A 13,153-nucleotide genomic window follows, 5' to 3' on the forward strand; every position below is an offset into this window, starting at 1 on the left:
GACCACTCCCTATTCGCCCCTGATCTCACGCCTATTTACGAGCTATGCCACTCCAGAAAATCTATAAATAGAGCACTCATTCTTCACAAGAGAGGAGGGAAGCAAGAAGGGAAGAGAAGAAGAGAAGAGGAGAAGAGAAGGAAGAAGCTCCTCCTCGACCACCGCCGGAACCTCGCCGCGCCGGACCACCGCTGAGGCCTCGCCGGACCACCGCATGAGCCTTGCCGGACCACCGCTGGAGCCTCGCCGTACCACCGCCGGAGCTTCGCCGGACCACCACCTCAAGGCCCGACGTTCAGGCCCGACATTCTGCTCAAGTCCCGACGTTCTGCTAAAGGCCCAACATTCTGCTCAAGGCCCGACGTTCTGCTGAAAGCCCAACGTTCTGCTCAAGGCCCGACGTTCTGCTGAAGGCCCAACATTCTGCTCAAGGCCCGACGTTCTGCTCAAGGCCCGACGTACATGCCCGACGTTCAGGCCCGACATTCTGCTCAAGGCCCGACGTTCTGCTTAAGGCCAGACTACCAACTAACACCTAAATTTCTAGGTGACGCCAGGGTACTATCAAGTGACACTGGGTCTAACACCAGACTTCTATCAAATAGTTGCTAATTGTAATCTGATCGCCCTTGGAGGCGAGCCAGCCCTTTGTAATCGACTCAAATTCTAGTAGAATTATTTTCAACTAGGCTAGGCCCCGTGGGTTTTCCACGTAAAAAATATTGTGTTCTCTGTGTGTGAACTAACTATCCGTACAATGCTAAAACGTAGAATTAAAACTCTATCGCCGCGTATATTCTAGCCCGCAACAATTCTAAATTAGTATTATTTACCTTATTAATAAGATCAATTTGAAATTAATGTTCTTCTAATCATTATATGGTCATTATTGAGGGTTTATCTAATATATTAATTAAGCATGAAGTATATTACCGTTTTCATTTTTTTTTTTAGTTTTGCTAATGTGCAAGGCAGCCTTTTAAGAGCAATCGGCTAACTACTCATAGAATTTGAGATGCTTAATTTATATCTTTTGTTGTCTTATGATTTATGAATAAAATTATTAAAATAAATTAGTTTTTAGCATGGATTAGTAGATATGAAGCTTTCATTTGAATTAAAAGTCAATATAACTACCCCTTTTATGCTAAATATTATGTCTAGAAGTACTTTTGGATTCCTTTTATTTCATAAGCACTTTAGTTTATGGTTTAATAAAAAAAAAACTATTTCAAAACTAATTCCTTTATTTTTACTACTCATTTATGAAATAAAATGTCATAATATTTTGCAACACTTTTGGTATTGAAAATATTTAGTTACATGGAATTTCATCTATTCATATTAAGCATTAAAGTTTAAAAAAAAAAATCAGTTTTGAAATATGCAACAACAACAACATCAAATCTTTGTCCCACTATGTGAGGTCAACTATATGAATACTTTTTCTCCATTGAGTCATGTTAAAAGACACAACTCTCCTTGGCCTATTGGTTGAGAGCTAAGGCTTCCAACTAAGAGGTCTAAGGTTCGAGTCTCTGTGTATGCGTTGTGTGTGTGAGTTTGCCTTAAATGGCCTAAATGTCCCAAAAAAAAAAAGATGTCCAAAAAAAAAAAAAAAAAAAAGTCATTTTAAAAGTCAAATTCTTATTTTTAAATCTAATAAAGAAAGATCATGTCTAATATTTTCTAACGAAATCTTTTTAGGTCTATCTCTACCTTTCTTAACATAAATCAAATTTAATACCTCTGCTTTTTTAACCGGGTCATCGGAAGGCTGCCGTTTTATGTGATCAAACAATCTAAGACGACTCTCTCTAATCTTATTTTTCAGTACTCGAGCTACTCCAACCTTTTCACATATATGCTCATTTCATATCTTATCTCTAAGGATAAAGTCACTCATCCACATGAGTATTCTCATCTCTGCAACACTCAACTTAATATTATGCAGGCCTTATGAAGCATCTTTTAATCTTCATAAATAATAATGGATTTATCCTATATTTATTTCGTTGCATCAATCATATATAATATTATAAAATCATTATGATTTAATTAATGCACAGTATGAAAACAATAGCATTTAATTCATTAGGTTCTTATTTTGCAACGGTTTAATCTTCAGATAAATTTTATGCTATAATTTCATTAACTGACATACTGACAACCTTCACAAGCTTCGGAAAATATTTGGCTTTGTGCTCACAAGCTATTAAGAAGGGGTTTTCCGAAAAATGGAAAGAGTATTATCCTTCCTATGGGTCAATTTTTTTTACTATTTTTAAATTAATTTTTTAGTATCATATTTTGCATTAAAGACCATTAGTTTTTTTTGTTTTCCCTCCTTCTAAACCTATAGCATAGATAAAGGCGTTGTTAAAAGTAGTTTTGGAAGTTATCTTGTTGTTTGAAAAGTTCCATATTCTTGAAAAAAGCTGAGCTCGAGCAAATCATTTGAACTCGAGCTCATGATTTGGCTGACAATCAGAGCTCAAGTTAAGCATGACTCGGGCTCAACTCGACTGATTTATACCCCTAACTATTTCAATTACCTTTCTTATAGGTGTTATCATTCTGTAAACTAGGTAGCCATCTATAAAAGAGCAAAAATGATAGTTTATTACAAAATAGATTTGAATGGCTTTATAATCTTACAATGTGTCCAAAAAAATCAAATGATTTGTCTATAATGTAATGTTTAAATATAAAATTTGTACTTTTTGGGACAAGTAAGGGCATCAAATGTGAATCACACGGGATAGAAAAATTCTGTCGACCAACGAGCTACGACTCGATCTCAAAAATTAGTGCTTTTTCAAATACATGATAAATTTTAAAATATTGATAGATTTTATGCCAATATGTTCTGATAGAATTTTTTTTTTTCAATCATCCACCATCTACTCTAAAAACAATCATTATTTATTAATGATGAGTTGGACCACTCGTTTTTGCTTGATTAGTATAATAACGTGATCTAATTCAAGAAATTAAGCTCTAGTAGTAGATAAGATTAGCAAAAATCACCTTGGATGATTTGGTCTTATAAAATGTCGGCATTTTAATAATTCAATTAGGAGAGTAGATGTATTTGATTGGACTATGTTAAAATTGTTAGAGAGACAAAAAAATATGATTAGAAGGTATTAAAAAATTATATTTTTTATTAGACATAAATTAAAATTTCATTTTTAATAAAACACAATGGAGAAAATATAATAAAAGCTTGATGTTATGGTTGTTGTACACATTTAAAAAAAAAAATTTTTTTTTGAGTGAAATTGAAGAACATACCTCAAAAGATTTAATATGATAAAAAGTAAGAGAGGTATAGTATAATAGATACCACTTTATATAATGATATTTACATATTTAACACTCAAATTTTTAATATTTCATGTTTATCATTCATAGATAATTTTAATATTAAATATGTTACTCATATATTTCATTCATATTACACATACAATCTTATAAATTTTAATATGTTATTTCTTGCACCCATATTTGATCTACAAGTGGTAGAAATGAAATATTAAAATATTAGGTGTTAGTTATATAAATAATCTGATATAAATTGGTATGTATGTAAATCACCAAAAAGTAATTGTGACTCATTTATAAATCTATAAAATTAGTAGGAAAATAGGAAAAAAACGCATCATATCACACGGTTAGACTATCTCCAACCGTTCGGCAAACAGCCGAATGGAGGCCCTCAAACGTCGCAACCGAATGTCATTTCTTCCGCCATTTGATCGCAGTTGAACAGTGCAACGCCAATATTTGCGTCACATTGTTCACTTGCGCCATTTCTTTATCTCTACCGAACTCGTCCGAGAAAGGCGCGAAAGAAACGAACGATGATTTGGGGGCAAAATGATGTTCCACTGGAGATGAATCAGGACACTTTGATTTTAATGCATTTTACAGTGAAAAATGAGAGTGTCGGTTGGAGATGCTCTTAGTGCTTTGCCACCTCCGTTACGCTCTTCCTGAGCTCCTGTTACTGACCACCCACTTCCGTTCTCAGAAACAGCTGCTTCATTTTACCAGTCCCCTTCGCTCGCCACGTGTCAACAAAACCGCCGCCAGCTCGCTATCACGTGCAACGCGCATGCGCCTCCACTGTCGAAAGGGTCCAATCGCTTCTATTCTTCTGTAACAGAAAACATAGCTACGCTGCTTTTTCTTCTTCTTCCTCTGATGGGCAGAAGAAGTTGGTGGCTTTTAATGGCGATTCTGACTGTAACAATGGCTCTTTTCACCCTCTCTTCTTCTTCTCATGGTGCTCTATCAAATTAATGTCTGTCCTTTTTTTCCTTCACTTATTATTTCTTTGAAGCTAACAGTATGTGTATGGGAACTTCAATGTTGTAGGCTTGCAGAGACAGGACATGGAGTCTTCAGAACAGAACAAACATGAGGTAAACAAGAACTATCTGTTATCTTGTTTGATTTGAGTTGTTTTATTTTATCTTTTACGCAGCCATGGATTTTATCGCCGGACATGGAGTCAGCAAGGCAAGTTCCAACAGGGCCGGACCCCATTCACCATAGCCAAGCTCCTCCTTTCCATCATTTCCTTTGATTTTTTTTTTTCTTATTTTATTGTCAAAAACAATGGAGAAAATAGCTGAGCATTTGTTTCTTTGTTGTATTATTTACATTATATCCTTTTGTAGGCGATATGATTGAGGATTAATGACAGATTTGAGATTCCGACGTCGAAAAGCATGAAATGAGGATATTTATGAGATTTATTTTCTTCTTCTTCTTCGTTTGTTTCGGAGAGAGCTTGCAATAGGGAACTAAGCATTGAAAAAAAGCTCTGTTTTCTGTAAGCTCGTTCATTTTGCCGGTTGTGGACCGTTCGAATAAGGCAGCTATGAAGAGAACCTTTAATTCGAGGAAATAAACAGAATGTGAATTATTTTGATTTTTTATGCAAACTTATAAAAATAAAGTGATAAAGTAAATTAAACTTTCTTCTCAGATTAAAACTAATATGTGGTGTCACATTTTTTTTAAATAAAATGTTAGTTTAATGTCTTTTTTAGTTTAAAAAAAAAAACAAATAAAGCTTTACTAACAAAAATAATTATTTTAAAATATTCAAAATAACTTTGAGGTGATTTGACAATTAAAAAAATTACAACTATTGACCTCCTAATATCGAGAGATTTATTATATGCAGAGTCCGAACATAACTTACATCTGGACTCTAATCAAAATAGGCCACATCGCATGTACATAACATTTATACAATCTTATACACTGTATATAATAATTTCCACCAACTACCACTTTCATTTGTATTTTAATCATCACAATCACAACATAAATCAATTTATTTTTATAATTAATAAAATTTAAAATAAATATTTTTAAAGATATTAAATGTATTGCACCTCAAATTAAAGTACAAATAAAATAAAATAATAACAATAAATAAAAATTTATTTATTTTTATTTTGATATGAATATATTTAGTATCCTAAAAATATTTAGGCTGTCGCCATCAATAATTATTTAAAAGGCTCATTACTTCTTAAAGTTATTTTTGAGTATTTTAAAAAATAATTTAATTTTAATTACAAATAAAAATAATTAGAAATATATATTAAATAAATTTATTTTAAAAAGTCCCAAACTGCCCTAGCAACGTAGGAATAACATCATATGAAGAACTACATCAGGCCAGAATACCAAACATGTTGCCCAATAATCTCATGTAAAGTTTCTTCGATCAGAGCAAAATATTTCTTACCTAGTTCATATCAACAACAGGAAAGTCCCTCACTTAGCCCAACCCTATCAACCCATTCGGTCACAAACTTGTCGATCAAACCAGCGACCAAAGAAACAATAGCTTGCAATGAAGGTTTTGTTTGGGATGACTTTATGATTGATTCTTAAAGCAACTTTTTAATAAAAAAATAAAAAATAAAAATTTTGTACTAAAAAACTATTTTGAAGCAGTATCCCAAACGAAACTGAAGCACTAATTTATGAATACACATTTTAGAACAGATTCATAATTGTTAGCAGTTGTGTTGAGAAAGAAGCTAAGATTTTGTTTGGGAAACCTTTCTTTCTACAAAAATAAAAATATTTTTGTATTAGAAAACTGCTCTAAGAAGCGGTAAGAAAGTTATCCCAAACAAAGCCTAAATTGTTCAATTCAATAAAAACACACTATGAATCAATATGTCAAAACCAACAAAACTCATTTCCAAAGATAGAAAAACAAGGGTCCAAAACAAAGTTTAACGCAGCAGTTGAAATTACTGGAATAAAAACAGTTTAGAACAGAATTCGTAACAATATTGCAGTACCAGAGAGGAAAATTTGCATCTAATAAACTAGCAACTATCATACGATATGAAGGAAATCTAGAATTTGAGTTCATGAGGCTTCATGCCGTCTTTGAGAGTAAATCTGGCACCTAGATAAGAACGAAGATCTGGAACTGCATCTACAGCTTTCAGCAATGGATCGTCCACTGCTTTCTGATCATCTTTCCTGTCTTGGGGTAGAGATTTCTTCTCCTAAACAGAAAGTAAGATGCAAATGAATTAGCAGACAAAGCACCCAGTTACATACAAAGTTCAGTGAGTACCTCTTTATCAGCTTCAAAAAACTCGCCCTCAGTCTTCTTCTTCTTCCTTTCTTTTTCTTTGCTGAAGAATTTGTCGGTGAATTTATCAACATTGACCTCGGAAATATCAACCTTCGTTGATGTACCGATGACATAAGCCTGATTTACACGCCTAAGGGGAACTCCATTGATCTTGAAGGGACCTATGAGATGTTGAAAAACAAATATCAATATACTGCATTTGCACGGACTAAGATTGAATGCCATTTTGGCTGGTCTCAACATAAAATATAAAATGTCCACTATAATCTATGGTAGGGATTTATATCAACATTTAACTAGTAAATATAAGATGTTAAAGCAAGATAGTCTGGGCTTCTATTAAATGCTCATTACTGAAATAAAATGGGAGCCGAAGCATTAAACCAAAATCCTTCATTGTCAGTAAAATTGAAGGTTGGTGATTTGATGCTAAAGCTAACGTTCCTTAGTGAAACCTATGTTAAAATATGTGAAATAAGAGCATAAGATGAGAACATTAAAATTTATTTAATAAATATCGTGGAGAAAAGGTGCCTCAAATGTGTGCTAAAATTATTAAAAACATGTATAATGCAACAATAAGAAGCAATATAGTACTTGTGGAATGAATAAATAGTTTCCCATCACAGTAAAAAAAAAAAACAAGAATGATTTGTACCCATATATGTATATAGTACAAATACACGTGCACATGATACATGTGAATAAATATAAAAATAATTATAATTAATATAATACATTTAAAATTAAGTTAAGACAGTAAATCCATATTACATGTAATATTTGTGTATTCATAGAAGATTTATTCATAATCAATAAGCTATAAACTTCTATTTTTCTTTAGATACGCTCATTAAAATTAGATGAAAGATAAGAATCGAATTTATATGTAACATAAGGGGTCCTAATTGATTGATTTTTTGACATAAATACAGAATCCATCAAAAGACAAAATTAGTTATTCAAATAATAAAAAAAAAGCCTGCCATAGAACATTACCTATAAGAGCATCGACTTATTATGCAAACAATGGTGCATGAGTACAATGAGAAGGACTAAAAACAAGTAGCATCCAACTATAAGTCATGTAAATTGAATTAAGGAACAAAGCAATAATTTATTAGATAAATCTTCTATAGTTGAATGAGCCTGTAGTAAAATATAAAAATACAACGAAATTAAAAAAAAAAAAGGTTAAAGTATGCATAAGCCAAGTTCATTATAGAGTTTTATGGTTTAATTCAAATAAGTTTGTTAGAAAAAATGTACAATGAATAAGAAAATAAATACTTGAATGCTGGGATGAAAGATAATTACCCAATCCCCTATTATGAATAAGGTTTCTAAAACGGTGTTGTGAAGATCTCTTTTTATCCCTAAATCATAACTATCAAGGCAACCAATTTTATCTTATTTAAATGGTGGAAGACGGATCTTTAAATAATTTGGAGCCCAATTTTAAAAACTGATTTATGCATGAAAATATGTATATATTTATAGTGAGGGACATAAACCTTGACCAAGAAAATTATCTAAGTATCTGATAGGAAATACTTGAGTTCACAAGCAACCCTAAGGGAATACTTGAGTCCGCAAGCAAATATCACTTGAGTTCACAAGCAACCCTAAGGGAATACTTGAGTCCGCAAGCAAACCTATCACTAATTGGAGACAAAACAGCGAGAAAATAAGGGTGAAATCAGCCCCAAAACGATAGATTGCAATAAGGGAAACAAAGCAAAAACAATACGAAAGCAAGATACAAGTGATCCTCAATTCGAGAGGAGCATTGTCTCTCCCAAATCTCTAGACAAGAAAGTCTAGAGCCCAAAACGCCAAAGAGATTCCAAGAAGAAAGCAATACTTGCATGCCTTTCCCTTCCCCTTACCTCTCCTATTTAAAGACTTTTCCACCTCCTCAAATCTTTCCTAAAAATAAATTTCAAATAAATTCAAATCCTGTGGACCCCACTCCTAGGCGGTAATCTAATTTGGGCAAGAAAAGAGGTGAAACTGCCTCCTTTTGTATACAATTGCCAGCCCAGGAGGGGCCGGCTGAGGCGGTTCCAAAAGGAACCGCCGTATCAGTATCTTCCACAAGCAAGCAAGCACAAAGAGCTCTCCTAATACCTAATAGTCATACTTATCCCGTATTTTGTAAACTAAGGTCATAAACAATTTTTTTCGTATATAGAGACAGGGACTTGAATCCTATCCAATTACCATGGTTATTGCACATTGTTTCAAGAGAGGGAGAATAGATAATTGTTAAAATTTGTCACAGAGAAAGAGAAAAAGCTTGCTCCCCATTAGCTCAATTCAAGCCATAAATAAGAAAACAAAATGTTAGCAACAAATTACTGAGAATTTTCAGGCTATCCTCGCAAAAAAAACAAAAGTCAGACTAAGAATAAGGAAAGATCAATCATGGAAGATCCTCTAATATCTGGCAAACAGTAACTGCATTTACAGCTTTATAAACAAGATAGATACTGATCACTGATATTTGAAAATAGTCACAACAGATAAAGTTGGTGCAATAACACAAAGAGCCACACTTCTTCCATAACAACCCTGTCCACTATAAATATACACTTATAAAAGAATGATTATAATTTCAAAGACAATAATATCTACCACATTGCACATTGTATGGCACCCAAAACCTAGAAAGACGATATTCCAAAAAAGAAAGAAGAAGATGAAGAAAAGACCAAGAGAATGTAGCTTAGTTTACAACGGGATCCATGAAAAGAAAAGTAGAGTAACTTTCTTCTGGTCAAGAAGAAGGATGGGAGCTGGCGGTTTTGTGTGGACCATAGAGCTATGAACAAGGAGACAGCGCCGGATAAGTTCCCTATTCCTGTGATTAATGAGCTATTAGATGAACTGAATGGGAGCAGTGATGTTCTCCAAATTGGATTTGAAGTATGGGTACCACCAGATCAAAATGAGGGAGACAGACATCTCCAAGACAACTTTTAGGACACACGAGGGGTATTATGAGTTTCTGGTAATGTCATCTGAGCTTACCAACGCCCCTGCTACATTCCAATCACTAATGAACAGGGTGCTCAGGCAGTACTTCCGAAAGTTTGTTTTGGTGTTTTTTGATGATATACTGATGTACAACAAAACTAAGAAGGGGCATCTGGAGCACTTGAAGATGGTCTTGAGAGTCCTACATAAACATCAACTAAGGGTCAACCTGAAAAAGTGTTGTTTGGCCCAGACAAGTGTGGAGTATTTGGGATATTGTGTCCAAAGAAGGGGTGGCAGCGGATCATAAAAAGATTGAGGCTATGTTGAGGTGGCCATTACCTAAGAATCAAAAGGAGTTAAGAGGAGATTCTTAGGACTGACGGGGTACTACAAGAGGTTTGTAAAAGGGTACAAAATTATAGCATGGCCACTGACAAAGCAGCTGAAGAAAGATGAGCTCTTATGAGGAGAGGCGGCCACAACAGCATTTGAGAGACTAAAGAAGGCTATGACTATTGTACCAGTCTTAGCCTTACCATACATCACTCAGGCCTTCATAGTGGAGACAGATGCTTCAGGATACAGACTAGGGATAGTACTCATGCAGAATCGTCAACCCATTGCCTACTTCAACCAGGTGTTGACAGCTAGAGCCAGGATAAAATCAGTCTATGAGAGGGAGTTGATGGCCATCATATTAGCCATCCAGAAGTGGCGACTCCACATGTTATGTAGGCATTTCATTGTCATAACTGATCAAAGGAGCCTAAAGTACTTGTTGGAGCAACGGATGGTGACTGAGGAGCATCAGAGGTGAATGTCCAAATTGTTGGGATAAGATTTCGAGATCCAGTACAAACCAAGAGTGGAAAACAAGGAAGCATATTCCTTGTCCAGATGTGTGGGGGAGTTGCAGATGATGGCAATGTCGGTTCCTTTGATGCTAGATTGGGAGGCAATCAAGGAGGAGTGCTAAGGATGAGGAGTTGAGAAAAATCAAGGCAGATTTACTGAGAGAAGGGGGTAGCCATTAAGGATACTCCTTGGAGGGGGGCAGACTATTGTATCAGGGGAGGTTTGTGATGCCCCAGACCTCAATCCACATTCCAAACTTACTCTAGGAGTTTCATGGGAGCACTGTTGGGAGTCATTCAGAGGTGCAGAAGACATACAGGAAGTTAGCCTCAGAGCTGTACTGGAAGGGGATGCACAGAGATGTGGAGGAAATTGTGACCAGGTGTTAGGTCTGTCAGAGGAACAAATACATGGCTTTGTTGTCAGGCGTTGGCTTAAACTAAACTAGTATGAGAGGAGATATCCATGGACTTCATAGATGGGCTACGCCGTTCAGAAGGTTTCACGGTGATTCTAGTGGTGGTGAACTCATTTCATCCCCCTCCGACATTCATACACCGCGGTGACAGTGGCTTCAGCTTTCATCAGAGAAGTGGTCAGGTTGTATGGAGTACCAGAGGCGATAGTATCAAATACATATAAGGTATTCCTCAGTCATTTTTGAAGGGAGTTGTTTAGATTACATGAGATAATTCTAAAGAGGAGCATTGCCTACCACCCATAGATGGATGACCAAACAGGAGTGGTCAATAGGAGCTTGGAGACCTACATGAGATGCTTCATGTCAGAGACACCCATGCTATGGTCCAAGTGGCTATCATGGGCTGAGTACTGGTACAACACTTATCATTCTACTTCTCAGATGACCCCATTCAAAATGTTGTACATAAGGGATCCTCCTCACTTGGTACACTTTGGGAGTAGCAGTACTCCAATTTCTTCAGTGGAGGAGCACTTGGAAGAGAGGGACAAAGTGTTAGGGTTAAAGAGATATTTACTAAGAGCTCAACAGATTATGAAAAAACAAGCCGATGAGTAGAGGAAGGACATCCAATTCGAAGTAGAGGAGAGGGTGTTCTTGAAGCTCCTACCATACAGCCCACAGGAGCAATGAGAAGCTTGCTCCAAGGTACTCTGAACCTTATGAAGTATTGGAGAAGATTGGGGCGGTAGCATATCGGTTGAAACTACCACCAATTGCGACTATACATCTGCTTTTTCATATTATCTCAGTTGAGAAGGGCCATTGGGGATTATACAGTCAGCTTAGAGCTACCGATAACACTTACTGAGGATTTAGAGGTGATTCTGGAACTCTTAGAGTTGATTGGGGTTTGCTGGAAAAAAGATGAAACTAAGAAAGTGTTGATCGAGTGGAAGAATCTTCCTGACTACAATGCCACGTGGAAGCCATATGAAAGGGTGAAACATCAGTTCCTAGTTTTCACCATGAGGACAAGGTGGTTCTTTGGGAAGCGGGTATTGTTACGGTTCGACCTGAACCGTCCAAACTAACCCAACCTGGGCCGGTTAAAAACCTACAGATATTTGAATATTGGTTTATTTTAAGAAACCTTTTATTGGTTTTTATTAGGAAGATATGTATTAAAAGAGGAGGGGAGGGTAGGGTAAGGGCATGCATGCTTTGAGTTGTTCTCTTGGAGTCTTGGGCTCTAGACTCCTCGTCTAGAGATTGGGAGAGAACGATCCTCCTCTCGAATTGAGGATCAATTGTATCTTTGCTTTATGTTTGCTTTGCTTTGATTTCCCTAATGCGTTCTACTATTTTGGGTTGATTTCGTTGGCGATCTTTCTCGCTATTTTTACCAATTTACCGTTAGGGTTGCTTGCGAACTCAAGTATTTCCTATCACCTTTGCCTACTTATTTAATTGAGGAATAGTAGAGTAGAAAATTAATATCTTTTATGTTATGTATGAAGGAATATACAAAAAAATTGAAGAATGAACATAACCTAATATCATCACAATTCAATTTTAAGTAGAGAATCATAAAGAGAAATTTGCACACATTCTAATTTAATTAGTCAAACCAATTTCTTATAAATAACACCTAAACCAAACAATCAAGATAAAATTATTAGGTAAATAATAATGCATTTCCATTTAAATCATCCAACCAAAACGCAGTCATAAGATACAGAATAAAGAAAATGGGTCCTATGATTTCACCAAAAAGCCTTGCAATTCATATCTCGTATCACATTGAAGCATGTAACCATTTTTTTTTTAGTAGCAAATAAGATATAGGTAAATGGCATTTCTTGATATGGGAATATGTTAAATCAAATGAAAGAGAAAGACCATTGAAGGAATCTACTTAAGCTGGGGGAAAAGGAGAGAAAGTTAATTTGTGGGGAGAGCCGGTTTTTCTTTATTTCTTTTAATTTCATGGAGAATCCTCTACTTGAAAATATATATTTTTTTTTTTAGTAGCAAATAAGATATAGGTAAATGGCATTTCTTGATATGGGAATATGTTAAATCAAATGAAAGAGAAAGACCATTGAAGGAATCTACTTAAGCTGGGGGAAAAGGAGAGAAAGTTAATTTGTGGGGAGAGCCGGTTTTTTTTTATTTCTTTTAATTTCATGGAGAATCCTCTACTTGGCAATATATATATATATATATATAAAATTAATATATTATAT

The 13,153-nt window shown here is 35.2% G+C and overlaps 1 protein-coding gene across 1 annotated transcript in view; it reads right to left on the reverse strand.

Moving 5' to 3' along the window:
- Positions 1 to 6,214: 6,214 nt before the first annotated feature.
- Positions 6,215 to 13,153, reverse strand: part of LOC110109623 (60S ribosomal protein L6-3-like) — a 12,351-nt gene continuing 5,412 nt past the window's right edge. Inside the window, exons 3-4 of the mRNA XM_020840797.2 lie at positions 6,626 to 6,807; positions 6,215 to 6,554 (exon numbers count right to left, since the gene is read on the reverse strand). Coding sequence (XP_020696456.1) covers positions 6,399 to 6,554; positions 6,626 to 6,807 — 338 coding nt within the window. The 3' untranslated portion in view covers positions 6,215 to 6,398. The remainder of the gene's footprint in view (positions 6,555 to 6,625; positions 6,808 to 13,153) is intronic.

This window comes from Dendrobium catenatum, unplaced genomic scaffold, assembly GCF_001605985.2.
Source record: "Dendrobium catenatum unplaced genomic scaffold, ASM160598v2 fragScaff_scaffold_911, whole genome shotgun sequence".
Classification (NCBI taxonomy): domain Eukaryota; kingdom Viridiplantae; phylum Streptophyta; class Magnoliopsida; order Asparagales; family Orchidaceae; genus Dendrobium; species Dendrobium catenatum.